The sequence below is a fragment of the Muntiacus reevesi genome, chromosome 15 (genome assembly GCF_963930625.1).
Source record: "Muntiacus reevesi chromosome 15, mMunRee1.1, whole genome shotgun sequence".
Lineage (NCBI taxonomy): Eukaryota > Metazoa > Chordata > Mammalia > Artiodactyla > Cervidae > Muntiacus > Muntiacus reevesi.
In genome coordinates this window covers 19,870,549-19,886,109 of record NC_089263.1, presented here as the reverse complement: position 1 = coordinate 19,886,109, position 15,561 = coordinate 19,870,549, and the positions used below count along the sequence as shown (strand labels likewise).

Below are 15,561 nucleotides of genomic sequence, written 5' to 3'. Positions count from 1 at the left end.
AGATCCTGATTCAGCAGGTCTAGGGTGGAGGTGAGTCTGCAGTTATAGAAGATCCCAGGTGATGCCAACACTGCTGGTCTTAGAACCACATACTAAGAAAGAAGATGCAACAGAGCATCTATATGCAGCCAACAGCATTTCACCCTTACCCAGGGAGAATGGAAAACTGAGGACACTTGTTTCTACCAGAAGACCCCAGGCCACTCACTGTTCCAAAGCTAAATCAGGGTTATTTCCACCACACCCCAGCATCTGATTGGCTCCTTGTGAGTAACCTCACACGGCAAGTCAACCCACCCAGTGATTGTCGACACACATTCCTAGCTATGCGTCTTAGAAGGAACTCCAGAAAATCAAATAGCTCCAGACTATACAAGAAACCTTCTGAAAGTGTGGCTGTCTACTCCTTCCTGTACAATCTCTAAAGTGTCTCCTCCCCATGAGGCCAGAAAGAATAAGGTGCTTCCACTACTGACCAGTGTTGAGGGGAGAGGTCATCACTAACACGTGGGGATGTTATAACCCATAGCTAATGAAACCTCCGCCAACTGCAGAGGTGAGCAAAAGTCTGAGTATGTGGGCTGCATTCCTTACGCCTGGCACTAGGAAGAGTGTGACTGACTGTATTACCCTTTTTGCCTTGGCCACTGGGAAGCTCAGGGCTCCCCTCTGCATGCCCACAGAACCTCCCACTTGTACTTGGGGTTGTGACCTCACCTGGCTCTCCCTTATCTTTCAGTTGGCATTTTCCCTTTTGTTACTTTCCTTCCCCTCCATTTTTAAGCTCATTATCAACTGGGGAATTTTTGCAGAAACTAATGCCTTTGACCAGTGATTTTTATTTTGGCCAAATATTAATTTTGTTATTTCACTAACACTTTGCAGATTATTACATTCAATAGTTATACCTGACACACCTATAAAGTCTTCTCCAGCACCATGAGTTTCATTTTCACTTTGAGTATCCAAATCAAACACTAAGGGGTTTTTTTGGTCTTTTTGTTGGTCTAATACATTGTCTGAATCAGAACTATATTCTGAAGAACCATCATCTTCTGAGACTAGTATGTATGTAGCTTAGAAAATCAGAGGAAGTAACTGCATAAAATTCACCGAAATATTCTTGTTTTACTCAAAATTTCATAATGCGTCATTTTTGAAATTTTATGGTAATAAACTTGTGTTTATAATATACACAAGGTTGGAACAAAAGTCTAACAGAGCAAAATGTGAATGATGACAATTGTAAATTGTATAATGAACCCTTGATCAATTTTAAGCTTTAACAACTTTGCATGGTGATGTTAATTGTATCACTCTCTAAAAACATTGATATGTCTCCAGTCAATAACTTCTGGGTAATAAAAGACATATTAACACATCTCTGGTCAAATAATGTGTTAAAAATGCCCTGTCTCAGTGATGATCTTGCATGAATTCCCTAACTTCTCTATCCTTCAATGCCTACATCTGTACAATGGTGATAATTACAGAGCCAACCCCACAGTGAGGGTCACATGAGTTAATAAAGGCTTGGCACACAGCACTCAACAAATATTCTTTTTATTATTGTTTATGTGAGCCCACGTAAATCCTTTGGAGAATACATAAATGTCGCATCGTTATCACGCTGATGGCCCTCCGGGGAGCCCCCTCTCCAGACCTGAGCCCACCCCAGTGAGGTCTCGGGCCTGGCCAGCCTCCCCGCTCCCCTCACTGGACAAGAGGCTCCTGAGTGCGCCATGACAGGACCGCTCCTGCTCCGTCCACGGCGTGTGGCCCACCCACCTTGGCTGTCCAGGCCGATGTCCATGACGCCGTGCTTCACCTTCATGTGCCGGCTCAGGTTGCCCTTGAGGTTGAACTTGCTGGAGCAGTAGGGGCACTTGAAGGGTTTGCTACCCGCGTGAAGGTGCATGTGGCCCAGCAGGTTGTACATGCGGTTGAAGGACTTCCCGCACACCTGGAACACACCCCCACCCCAGCCCGGGCCTTGTCAGCCTGGAGGCTTGTCCTCCCCCGGCCCCCAGCCACTCCCGCCTCCATGGCTGGGCCCGAATCGCATCCCCTTTGTCCTTTCCTATGTGACCCCAGAAGCCGAGGACTGGGCCTCTGCTTGCAGGTCACCGTTCCTGCGGGTCTGCCCCACACTCCCCGAGCCGAGGCTGAGACCCAGGGCTGGGAGATCCGATAGCACTGAGTCTCTGGCCTGGGCTCCTTCCCTGAGGCTGCACCTCGACCTTCACCCCCACCCCCAACTCTCAAAAGGCAACTAAGGGGAATTCCCTGAGGTCCAGTGGTTAGGATTCTGCATTTTCACTGCCAAGGGCCTGGGTTCCAACCCTGGCTGGGGAACTAAGATCTCACAAGCCTCAGTACGACCAAAGAAAAGCAGCCAATTCAGTAGCTTGTAGGACCTCAACCCTCACCACCCACCCTCCACCCCCCAGAACCCAGCAGTTTCAGCCAATGAGGGGTAGGGTAGGGTGGGGTGGGGGGCCTTTGCCCAGCCTGGGTCCTGCCTCCTGTGATCACATGCCAGGGCTACTTGTGAGCAAGTCCTGCCCCGGGGCCCGAGGTTCTGGTACCTTGCATTTGAACGGCTTCACGGGCGAGTGGACAATCATGTGGGTCTTGAGGGTCTGCTTCTGCACGAAGGTCTTGAAACAGATGTGACACTGGTAGGGCCGGACGCTGGTGTGGATCAGCATGTGCCGCTTCATGTTCGCCTGCAGGGTAAACTCCCGGCCGCACACCTCGCACTTGAACTCCTTCACGCCCTGTGGGGGGGTGGGGGGAGTAGGCGGGAGCCATGGTCAGGACCACACGATGGACACAGCTTCTGGGAGTGTGTTCGTGCGGACCCGAGCATCAGGGCTTCTGGGAAATGACTTCCTGCTGTTTGTTGTTTCTTAGCCTCTTAGTCGTGTCCGACTCTTTGCGACCCCATGGGCCCAGTGTCTATTTCTCGGCAGACACTGTCTCCTGTGTGTGCCGGCTTGACATGGACGTGTGTGACCACCAGGGGGCCCTGCCCTTGGGGAGCTGACTTCGTGCATGATGTGTGCACTGCATACACTGAGGCTGATCACGGGAATGTTTTCAATTTTATCAGCCTTTGATTTTTGCTTTCCCCTTTGCTTCACAGTATTATTTATTTATTTCTTTAACACTTTGTGGACTTGTGGGGATTTTTAAGTCTACGAAGAGAGGAGAAATATGGCAAGCAGACAGCACGTGTACTTATCACTCTCTATTTTCATCACCCAAGTCCCCTGCAGGCATAAATAAGCAATCATCTGGTTTTAGGGCTGAGGCCAGATTCAGCTTCAGAATCCTTCTTAACATTACAGTCTAGGTAGCTACACCAGTTGAATGGAGAAGCATCTGCAATGAAATCTGCAGTCATCTCTGTTGTAGCAGAAAAAGTTCCCAAGCGGACTTCCTTGGTAGTCCGGTGACTAAGACTCAGTGCTCCCAATGCAGGGGACTGTGGTTTGATCCCTGGCCATGGAACTAGATCTTATATGCCATAATTAAGACCTGGTGCAGCCAAATAAATTAAAAAATATATACATTAAAAAAAAAAGTTCCCAGGGCTGGGACAGGCTGGATTCTTGGCTTGGCAGGGTATTTCCCCCCTACTCACTGCAATGTCCACTGTGAGAGACAAGGACACGAGTTCAACCTGGAGCGTCTCTAAGGCCACAGCTATGGAGAGTGGTAGCTCTATGCACATGCCTGCTCTGTTCGTCAGTCATGTCCGACTCTTTGCGACCCCATGTACTGTAACCTGCCAGGCTCCTGTGTCCATAGGATTTTCCAGGCAAGAAAACTGGAGTGGGCTGCCATGCCCTCCTCCAGGGGATCTTCCTGACCCAGGGATGGAATCAGAGTTGCTTATGTCTCCTGCATTGTAGGTGGGTTCTTTACCACTAGCGCCACCTGGGAAGCCCCAGCTCCATGCACGCTCAGCTTCAAAGTGTGAAGCTGGTTGGATTTGGGTGGAAACCTCAGGACAGACCAAGGGCCAGAGTGGGATGGTGGGACCTTAGAGGCCTCATTCCAGCCTGTCTGGATGTAAAGGCCCCTCAAAGGAGGTGACGTTGGCTGAAAGTCAGGGTGGCTAGTACCCTCCAGGGAGGAAGGAAGGTAGGGGAGAACTGGTCAAGGCGATGTCTAGAGACACAGTGGACAAGGACAGTGTTGCTCTACCATCTGTCTCCACAGGCCAATTTGCCTCATTTCATAATATCTAGAACCAATTGTACTTCTCCATAACAAATATTTTCCTTTACATTCATTCCCTTTTTAAAGCTTTAAAAAAAAAAAATTATTTGTCTGCATCGGGTCCGTGTTGTAGCACATGGGCTCCAGAGCACACAGGCTCAGTAGTTGTGGCCTGTGGGCTGAGTTGCCCTTTGGCATGTGGGATCTTAGTTCCCCGACCAGGGATCAAACCTGTGTCCCCTGCATTGGAAAGTGGATTCTTAACCACTAGGGAAGTCCCTCACTCCCTTCTACAATGAAATATATTTAGTATTTGCTTAAGAGAGTCACGTGCTTTTGATAGACTCAAGTAATTACAAGAGGCAAGGGGAGCCCTTTGTGTTCCTGAGCATTTAATCTACTTCCCCACGGCATCCTGGCCTCTCTCTGGCCTCGGTCCTCCCAGCTGTGAGATGGAAAATCAGCGATTCTCCAACTGTGCTCCTTGGGTCCTGCAGGGATTCTTCACACACTTCAGTTCAAATATTTTAAAATGAATAAAGTTTTACTATTTAAAAAACTAATTTCAGAGTGCCTGGGACACTGGGGTTGAAGCCCCTGCAAAGCTCCAGGCTTGCAGCCCAGCAAGTCTCCCAAAGCGTTTGCTGTTGACCTAAGGGGGCTCAGCAGGGTGGCAGATGTGTCCTCTCTGCTCACCTGCATCTGAATTGCAGGTGTCAGGATTAGCAAGGAGAAAGCACATTCAGAAACATGTCTTTGGTTGTTAAATAGAAAAACTGTTCATATCTTAAAAAAAAAAAAATCCCCCAAACCACAAGTACACACAAAAACCAAAATTCAAATAAACAAAAACTAATTTCAATTACATCTTTTTCCTAACATTCCTCAAAATAAAGCAGAGACATCACTTTGCTGACAAAGGTCCATCTAGTCAAAGCTATGGTTTTTCCAGTAGTCGTATATAGTCTCTTGGACAGCAAGGTGATCAAAACAGTCAATCTTAAAATAAATCAACCCTGAATACTCATTGGAAGGACTGATGCTGAAGCTGAAGCTCCAATGCTTTGGCCACCTGATGCAAAAACCCAACTCACTGGAAAAGACCCCAATGCTGGGAAACATTGATGGCAAGAGGAGAAGGGGGCGACAGAGAATAAGATGACTGGATGGCATCACTGATTCCATGGGCATGAATCTGAGCAAACTCTGGGAGATGGTGAAGGACAGGGAAGCCTGGTGTGCTGCAGTCCATGGGGTTGCAAGGAGTTGGACACAACTGAGCAACAACATCAAAACAAATATAACAATAAAGATAAGAAACATGTGGGACTTCCCTGGTGGTCTGGTGGTTAAGAAGTCGCCTGCAATACAGGAGATGAAGGAGACATGAGTTTGATCCTTGGGTCAGGAAGACCCCCTGGAGGAGGAAACTGCAACCCACTGCATTATTCTTGCCTGGAGAATCCCATGGACAGAGGAGCCTGGAGAGCTACAGTCCACCGGGGTTGCAAAGAGTTGAACACGACTCAAGTGACTGAGCACACAAATATTAAAGAAAGAAACGTTCACCACCTAAGTGGTCTCGTCCAGCAGTATGGGAAGCCCTGGATGCAAGCTCGGCAGGAAGAGAAAGCAGAGACTCAGGAGGCCCTGGGGGGTGTGGCCGGCAGGGAGCTCCCAGGGGCCAGGTCTGGCCAGGGTGCAGGGTGGCGCACGGCGCCCTTACCTTGTGTGTGAGCGAGTGCTGCTTGAGGTGGTGGATCTGGCTGAACTCCATGCCGCACTCGGTGCACACGAAGGGCCGCACGTTCTGGTGCTTGAGCATGTGATTCTGCAGCTGGCTGCGGTAGTGGAAGGACTTGTCGCACTCCAGGCACTGGTAGAGGGTGGGGCCCTGGTGGGAGGCTAGGTGGCGCTTGAGCTGCGTCAGCGTCGAGAAGTCCAGGCCGCACTCGACGCACACGTGGCAGCGGCCGCTCTCATGCTTCACCTCGTGGGCCTTGAGCTCGCTGGGGTAGGCGAAGCCGCGGCCGCAGAAGTGGCAGCTGTAGGGCTTGACCTCCGAGTGCAGCAGCATGTGGCGCTTGAGGTGGCTGGTCTGCGTGAAGGCCTTCTGGCACACCTGGCACTTGTGTGGCCGGGTGCCCTGGTGCGTCAGCAGGTGCGTCTGCAGGTGGCTGGGCTGCTTGAAGAGCTTGCTGCAGTGCGGGCACGAGTGCGGCTTGATGCCGTTGTGGCCCAGGATGTGCGTCACCAGGTTGTACTTGGACGTGTAGGACTTCTCGCACATGCGACACTGCCAGCGCTTCTGCCGGTCGCCGGCCTCCACCAGGTACGAGTCGTCGATCTGCACGTTGATGTCCAGCCGGTCCAGCTGGGCCTTCTTGTGGCGCTCCACCGTCGAGCCGGCTGCGTCCGCTTCGAACTCGCCCGCCTCCTGCCACACGAAGCCCTGCTCCGGCTTCACGGGCTCCGGGGACTCCATGGTGGGGGGCTCGGGGTCGCTCAGTGGGGGCAGGTGCGGTGGCTCGAAGCTGCACTCCACGGGCAGGGCCTCCGGCCTGGGCAGCGCCATGCTAGGCTCGGGGAAGGCGTCCCGGGCCGGGTCGGGAAAGTGGGGGTCAAAAGGGGTTACGTCCAGCTCCGGCCGCGGGGCGCGGGGCAGGTGCCGCAGCGTCCGGGGCTTGCGGCTGAAGACGCTGAGGTCAATCATCTTGACCGCGCTGCTCTGCACCAGGGCCTCGCAGCCGCCGCCGGCCGCCTCGGCGGGGGCCTCTGCTGGGCCGGCATCCTTGTCATCGCTGCCGGGCACCGACACCTCGTAGACCTCCTCCTCCTCCTCCACCTTCTCAAACTTGACCTTGGGCACCAGGCGCACGGGCGGCCGCGTCTTCCGCCGGGTGTGCTTCTCGAAGGCTGCCTCCACCTCCAGCACCTCCTCCTCGGCCGGCTCCTCCAGGGCCCGCCCGTTGCAGGCCAGCTGGTAGACGTCGGGGCCGGGGGGCCGGGGCTCCCCTATGGCCGCCCCGGACAGCTCCGGCCCCAGGTCCGGGTAGAAGGCTTCGGCGCTTATGGTGGCTCCAAAGAGCTCATTTTCCGAGACCAGGCCCAGCACGGCGGCCTGAGCCAAAGACAGCACCACCACGGCATCAGTCTGTGTCCCTGAGTCCATGAAGCCCTCCATCCCGCGGCGGCTGGCTAGGAGGGCATCGCTACGGGAAGAGAACAGAACATTAGCACCGCCAGCTCAAGGCTGCCAGACGGATGATGGATACACACTCAGCGAGGGCTTGCCCAAGTCTGACTGTGTCTGTCCCCAGCATCTTTCTATTCCTGCCTTGGGAACAGGGCACTGGGTAATTACGGGGAGCCATGACATCCTCTGTGTGTCTGATCTTCCTTAGCCTCCATCTCCCTGTGGGGGTCCTGGGTAAGCCCTGCCCCCTTGCTGGCCTCAGTCTTCCCATCTGTGAAATGGGGAGGCTGGGTTTCCCCAGTGGTACAGGAGTTACCCAAAGAATCGGATCCAAAATGGCAAACACTAAAGATTCTGCTCTTTTAAAAACTGATGTTAAAAAAGCCCATCTTTACTCAAAATAAAATATATACCTTGTCCCTACACAATGGCTTTGTGGCCAAGGTATAATTAATTTTACACTGACCTTGAGACTGTACAGTGAACTGTTAAACAATTGTCACCATTTCCTTGGCCAAGTGAATGTGGTGTTTTGGGTTTTTAAATATATTGGGCAAGAACAAGGCAATACACAAAAATAAATTAGGTGCCGAGGCCAAGCTCAGACAGCAGTTACCACCTGTCAGCCCTGATGTTAAATGACTGTGCCTTGCAAAACAGGTCATTGCTCTTGATTAGCTAAATGTTGCACATTTAACGACCTAAGTTTACACTGATTAAAATATAGCTGTGTCTGATATGTACCCTGGAATTTCATGAAAGATCTGATTTGAAAGGAGTCTGTGATGGCTCACAAGCTGGAGATGACTGGCTGAAGTGAATGCTAAAACCAGCTCCCAGCTTCACAGCCACGTTCTCTGATCCAACAGGTGTTTCTACAAAAGCCACTGAGCCCACCCGTCCGGGTCCGAAGCCGGGGCGTCGGCTTCCTGCCTTCCTAGGGGACCCGCCACACCAGTGCCCTCTGCACTTTGCACAGGGTTCTCCCACCCGGGTGCCCTTTCCCCAGCCCCACTGAGCTCCTGGCTCCTCCCACCAGCTCCCCAGGCTTCCCTGACATTGCCGCAGCTGCTTCCCAGCTCTCCCTGACAGCCAGGATGTGGGAGGGCCTCCTCCCTGGCCTGGGGTACTCATCGGATTGCACCCTGCCCCCCTGCTCGATGCCCAGCACAGCACAGCAGAGGCGCTCCATGAGGAAGGGGGAAGACAGGACTGGGGAGGCTCCTGCCTGCCTCGCCGGCTCTCCTCCCCGGCCAGGGTCAGGTGCATGGCGGCGGCCCTTCCTCAGGAAGCAGGCTCCCGGTCGGTGTCTCCCTCCCCCCAACAGGCCGGAGGAGCTTCCCCTTCCTGAAGCTGGCTAAAAATAAAATACCCCAGAGAGGAATTTTAGCCTCCTTGAAATGGACGCTAAAGATTAAACTATTAAGCTTAAAGCAGGGCTCTCGTGGAAGGGGGCTCAGATGGAAGGAAAACCTCTGGAACAGGCTGGGGGTTGTGGGGAGGGGGTGGCTAGCCCTGATGGAGAGAGCTCACCCTCCCACCCCGCATTGTTAACACTCAGCTGGGAGTCAGGCAGCCTGGCTTGAAGTCCTAGCTCTGTCACATACAAGTGACTAAGCAAAGTCACTTCTGCATCTCAGTTTCCCCATCCAAGAATGGGGGAGGGGGACTTCTCTGAGGGGTCCAGTGGTTAAGACTCTGCATTCCCAATGCAGGGGGGAACCCAATGCAGGGTTCCATCCCCTAGTCGGGGGAACTCTAAGAACCCTCCATGCTGCATGGCATGGCCAAAATAAATAAATAAATAAAATTAACTGGACCACCAGGGAAGTCCTCAAAGAAGCAGACTTTTCGGATGAAAACCACAGACCTGAGAGATTTCTCCATTCTGGGGTCCCAAATTCATCAAAGGTTTGGGTGATTCTACATCAGCCTCTAGAGACTAAGACTCATTTGATCATTGCAACAAATAATTTGCTAAATCCCTGCTCTGGGTGGGGCCCTGTGCTTGGAGATGAAAGGCAATGAGGTCCCCCATGGTGTCCAGAGGAGACTGCTGTGCCCACTGCAACCCCCCTGCCTCCCCCGGGCGGGGAGCCTCACTGCCTCGGAGGACAGCAGCCCATCTGACCCAGCGCCCAGCAGCGCCCAGCGGCAGCCCTCCTGTCAGCTGTGGGCTTGAGAAAACAGGCAGCTCAGCACTTTTTCCAGAGTTCCCCAGGGCAGGGCCAGCAGAGGGGAGGGACTGACCCGCAGCGGCGCAGCCTGTGCTGGGACTTGGCCTGGATTCCGATTTCAGATCTGGACTTTGCGTTTCTGGTTCAGGCTCATCCTGTCATACCCTGAGCCTCAGTTTCCTCATCTCTGCCTAGGGGGAGGTCATACCTCAATCCTGGGGTGCTGAGGACATGAGATGAGCGTGTCAGCGGAGATGTCAGTCCCTCCCCTGTGCTTTTCTTTCTTTTCCCCCCAAAATCCCACCTAATTTATTTTTAATGGGAGGATAATTGCTTTACAATGTTGTGTTGGTTTCTGCCATACAACAACATGGATCAGCCTTAAGTATACAGATGTCTCCTCCCTCCCACCTCCCCACCCCATCCCAACCCCTCTAAATTGTCACAGAGCCCCAGGGTTGAGCTCCCTGCGTCATATGGCGAATTCCCACTATCTTCCTGTTTTACCATGGGGATGTATGTTTCCAGGCTACTCTCTTCAATCATCCCACCCTCTCCTTTCTACAAGTCTGTTCTCTATGTCTGTGTCTCTATTGCTGTCCTACCAATAGGTGGATCAGCGCTATTTTTCTAGACTCCATATCCCCGGTGCTTTTCTCCAGGCCCCAGTCCCTGGCCGCACCCCTCTTCTAGCACCTGAAGGAAATGGGAGCAAAGAAACCCATAATGTCACTCCATTGGCAGATGAGGGCTTCTCAGGTGGTACAAGCGGTAAAGAAACTGCCTGCCAATGCAGGAGACGTGGGTGTGATCCCTGAGTCGGGAAGATCCCTTGGAAGAGGAAATGACAACTCACTCTATATTCTTGCCTGGAAAATCCATGGATAGAGGAGCCTGGAGGGCTACAGTCCATGGGGTCGCAGAGTCAGACACAACTGAGCACACACACACATCGGCAGATGAGCGCCTGCCCGTGGAAGCACATGTCTGGGGTGGCCCCCCACAGGGAGGGTGGTCATGTAACATTCCAGCCTTGTTAGGAGCCACCTTCTAAGAGCAAAAGGGCCACTCCCAAGGCTCACACCAGGAACCCAGGTACAAGCTGAACCTGCCCCCAGCCACCATGCATCCCCCTCCCATGGGAACGGGCTGGTGGTTTTACTTCGGGGCTGAGCCCATGCCTGGCTGTAGAAGCGGACCTGCCCACAGTCCTTGCTCTCGAGGGGTTTGTGCTCAAGTGCAGGAACAGAGCTGCCAACAACTAACCACAAACGCTCAGCAGGTCCTAGGCAAGCCTTTTAATCCTAAACAACCCCGTGGGGGTGGGTGGTGGAGGGCACCACATTCCACGGCCCGGGAATCCGAGGTGTAACTAGCAAGTTCAAGAGTGCCCTAAGAGGGGACTTCCCTGGCAGTTCAGTACTGAAGACTCTGTTTCCAATGAAGGGGGCATGGGTTCGATCCCTGGTTGGGGAACTAAAAGACAAAACAGTGCCCCGGCAGCGAGGGCAGCACTGGGTCAGCACCTGGGCCCATCCAGGCTGGGTACCTGCAGCTCTGCTCTGCCATCTGTGCAACCTGGGGGGCCATGTCTTGGCTCTGAGCCCTCCCTCCTCAGGCTCCTGAGCCAGCAGGAATGCACGGGCAGACCCAGGACAAACGCAAAGCCTCAGACCGGCTCCTGTCTGGCTGGTCCACGGCTCCAGCTGGACTGGGCAATGGGGTTCCCCTTCCAGAGCAGCTAGAGCCCCTCTCTCTTTGGGTCTCCACTCAGAAAGTACTTCTTCCTGGGAGCTTTGATTAACCCACCTGCCGGTCAGGCCCTGCTTAACTGACACATATCACCCTGTAAATGCATGCTGAAGGGGCTGCGTGTTTGTTTACTGGGGCAGCCAGGCAGGCTGTGTGTGTGTGTGCGTGTGTGTGTGGAGGAGGAGCTGTGTTTGTTGAGACAGAGGCCCAGAGAAAGAAGACAGAGGGAATCTAATTCTCCAGCGTTTCACATGCGTGTTTGTCCTCCTATTTCACATGGGGCCGGGGGTTGGGAAGCTGGGGGCTGTGCAACCCGGATGCCATCATCCCTCCTCCTCCTGGGCCATCTTTTTGCGTCGCCACCCCGCTCCTCACAGGCCACAGCCCTCCTTTTTAACATCCTGGCACAGGCTGCCCAGGGCAGGAGCCGAGCCCCACCTGTGCTCCACGGCGGGGCCCCCCACCTCAGGGCCCCTCTTGTCATCTGCCTGGGCCCTATTGCGGCAAGTGGCTTCTCAGGGCAAGGCTTCTCTCCCACCCCTTGTCCTGTGGGCTCAGAACAAAAGCTGTCTACAGTGTCCCAGAGAAAGTGGAACTCAGACCGCCCTGGGCTCAGCACTGCCTGGGCTGTGAGATGAGGGGCCGCCAGGGGAGGGGATGCGCCTCAGCCTCCTACGAGGACACCCTGGTCCCTGGGATGGAGAGAAAAGGAATGGAAAAGACAGGGAGACAGACTGCTTGATTGTAGTGTGAAGACCTGCAAGGGGAGCTGGGGGAAGGGGGCCACAGCAGAGAGAGACACAGAGAGGGGGAGAGAGAGGGAGAAGAGGGAGGGAGAGAGAGGCTCTGGAGGCCAAGAAACAAAAGCGGGGGGCGGGGGGGGGGGGAGCCTGCAGAGGGGGAGGGGCCTGTGCCAGGGACACCAGAAGCCCAGGGCTGTCCTATTTCCCAGGGTTTAGCATCACCCCCCCAGGCCTGAAGGCCAGGCCAGCCCCTGGGGAAAGACACAGTCTCATTCCTGGAGGCCCAGCAGGAGGCCTCCCCAGCCCCCGGCAGGGCCCCAGGGCCCCCAGAGCTCTCACTGTTGCTTCATCTACTGCTGTGGTAAGGTCCCTGTAAAACACTGACACAAGCTTGTCAAATGAATGAATGACTTGCTCGGTGACCCTGGACAAAGTCACCTGGTCCCTCAGGGCCTCAGTTTCCTCATCTGTAAAATGGGCACAAGCAGCTTCTTGGAAACTTGAGGACAGGTTAATCCTTAGCTTACCTGCCTGTCTTCTGGGGTTCCCTCCCTCCCCAAGACGGGAGCCCACTTCCTCTCAGCCACGCTGCTTTAAAAGCTCCTTTCCTCTCATGGAGACCCCTGCCTTCAGGCACCAGGGGAGGGTCATGGAGCTCAGGGCCACCAATGTCCCCGGGAACCAGACAGTGGGGCAGAGCAGTTGAGGCCTGGTCTTGCTTGGGGCTGGCAAGACAGGAGTCATTTGGAAGGAAGAACCAATAAGACTTTGTGACCATCTGGCTATTCTTTGCCTCACTCTTGCCACCGGGACATCTCAAAAACCAACTGGAGACACAGGAATGCTCCGGGGCTTTTGCCCAGTCTTGGCATGTCCCTCAGTAGTACCCTGTGACCCATTACCCTCATGATGATTTTTGAGGCCCCACAGAGCCCTGGGCTCCTGCTGGGGAGGCAGGTTCACCCCTTCAGTGCTGCAACTGAGTCACTGACTCAACACACTGCCAGGTGCTGGGTACCATTCTTGGTCGTGAGGATAAAGTTGTTGCTGTTGTTCAGATCCTAAGTGGTGTCTGACTCTTTGCGACCCCATGGACTGTAGCCCGCCAGGCTCCTCTGTTCATGGAATTCTCCAGGCAAGAATACTAGAGTGGGTTGCCATTCCCTTCTCTAGGGGACCTTCTTGACCCATGGATCGAACCTGGGTCTCCTGCATTGGCAGGATTCTTTACCACTGTGCCACCTGGGAAGTCCAAGGATATGGTAAGAAGCATACGTTCCCATACCAGGGGGAGCTGCTCTGAGCAAGCTCAGTCTAAAACCCGAGGCACCAGGAACTTTGGGAGGTGAAGCACTGGGCTCAGGCGGGTACAGGGCCCCCACAGAATAGCCGCTGGGTCCCGAGAGGCTGAACTCTGAGTGGCGGGGACAGGACCAGTGTCTGTGCCCAGGGAGAGGGGTAGGGATTGTCAGGTGTGAAAACGACTGTTAAAAAAAACAACCACTCACGGGACTTCAGCTTAGAGCAAAACCACCCTCCTTGTTTCCTCTATTGTCCCCCTCTTAAGGGTAAACTCCGCTCACATCCCATGAAAGGAAAAGGAAGCGAAAGCAAAGGCTGGAGCTTTGTGCAAACCTCAGGGCTCCTTGCCGCAGTCTCACTTCTGTGCGGCCCACAAGGTCTCACTGGACTCTGGAGCTGACGAGGCGGCCAGGCTGGGGGTGGGGTGGCCCAGGGGGAAGTGTCCGAGGCTCTTCCTTACAGGAGTCTCTCTCTGCCTCAGCTTCCCCTTTTTCCGTGGACAGATTTGCTAAGCTCTGGCTCCAGAGATCAGAGTGGCTGGGCCGCCAATACAGGGCCACCTACCCAACAAACCATAGGAGGGCCCTGTGGGGGGAAGGGACTGGTCCAAGGTTACACTGTGAGATGCTGGTGAAGCCCAGAAGCCCATCCTCAGTCAAAATCTACCTGACCCTCTTTTAAAGTTTCCTGTACGTCTGCATCTTACACACACACACAAATATACACAGTGCTGTTTCCTACCTCAGGGCCTTTGCACAGGCTGACTCCCCTGGCAGGACTTGCTCCTTTCCTCCCACTGGGTGAATACCCCTTCCTTCTTTAGGAATCAGGCTTCCTAGGTGGCTCATTGATGTGAAAAAAAAAAAAAAAAAAATCGACTTGCCAATGCAAGAGGCATAAGAGACTTGAGTTCAATCCCTGGGTCAGGAAGATCCCCTGGAGAAGAAAATGGCAACCCGCTCCAGTATTCTTGCCTGGGGAATTCCCTGGAAAGAGGAGCCTGGTGGGCTACAGTCTATGGGGTCACAAAGAGTCGGACACGACTGAGCGACTGAGCCCACACAGAACACACACACAGCCATGGCCTCCCAGGAGATATTACTTTGCCTGGGGGCAGGGCGAAGGCCTCTTCCACAGCCTGGGAACATGAGGTTAATTTTACCTGTTGTCTAGGCTGGGTGCCCAGTTGTTTGGTCAAACAACAATCTGGATCTTCTGATGTTGTGAGGCATGGTTGATTAACATCTATATGTTATCTACATGTTATGATCTAACATCTACATGTTAACATCACATGTCATGTGATTAACATCTACAATCAGCTGACTTTAAGTAAGGCAGATTACCCTCCTTAACATGGGTAGCTCTCATCTAACCAGTTGAAGTTTTCAACTGATTTTTTCTGAAGTTTTCAGAAAAAAACCTCAAAGTTTCCCCAGAGAAGAAGGGGATTGCATATCACAGAAATCCTGCCTGGGTCTCCAGCCTGCCAGCCTGCCCTGCAAATTTTGGACTTGCCAGCCTCCACAACCGCATGAGCCAAGTCCTTAAAATAAACCTCTCTCTCTCTCTGTGTATATATCCTGCTGGTTCTGTTTCTCTAGAGAACGCTGATACAGTTGTCGTGATTCACAATTGTATCTGTCGATGGGCCCTCTCCCCCACCAAAGGTCCACCCCGTAGGACGGTGACTGCAGGGGACTGTCTAGAGAGAAAGACACCAGGCTCCTCTGTCCATGGAACTCTCCAGGCAAGAATACTGGAGTGGGTTGCCATTTCCTTCTCCAGGGATCTTCCTAACCCAGGTATCAAAACTGTATCTCTTACGTTTCTTGCACTGGAAGGCAGGTTCTTTACCATTAGCGTGACCTGAGCAGCCCCAAAAGTGTTAGTCCACTCAGTCGTGTCCGACTCTTTGAAACCCCACGGACTGTAGCCTGCCAGGCTCCTCTGTCCATGGGATTCTCCAGGAACAATCTTGGGCCCACTCTCAATTCAAATTCTTCCAAGGGCAGAGGTCCTGGCTTCACAGGGTCTGACTGGCACTGCCTGATGAGAGCAATGGTGCCCGTGCCAGTTAAATCAGAATCTCTGCCTCTGGGGCCTGGATATCGTATTTCTCCAAATCTTCCCAATTCACTCTGATTCTCAAAATGAATTA

The 15,561-nt window shown here is 53.4% G+C and overlaps 1 protein-coding gene across 5 annotated transcripts in view; it reads right to left on the bottom strand.

The window, feature by feature from the left end:
* The window catches only part of ZNF710 (zinc finger protein 710), a 68,214-nt gene that overhangs the window by 3,446 nt on the left and 49,207 nt on the right, over positions 1 to 15,561 (bottom strand). For 2 of the 5 annotated variants that reach the window (XM_065906833.1, XM_065906832.1), the window contains exons 2-4: positions 5,957 to 7,442; positions 2,589 to 2,780; positions 1,413 to 1,963 (exon numbers count right to left, since the gene is read on the bottom strand). In XM_065906833.1, the coding sequence (XP_065762905.1) occupies positions 1,574 to 1,963; positions 2,589 to 2,780; positions 5,957 to 7,414 (2,040 nt within the window). In that variant the 5' untranslated portion in view covers positions 7,415 to 7,442 and the 3' untranslated portion in view covers positions 1,413 to 1,573. Of the gene's footprint in view, positions 1 to 1,412; positions 1,964 to 2,588; positions 2,781 to 5,956; positions 7,443 to 9,676; positions 9,827 to 15,561 lie in introns of those variants that run through there. The other 3 variants (XM_065906831.1, XM_065906834.1, XM_065906830.1) reach the window with 3 other exon arrangements.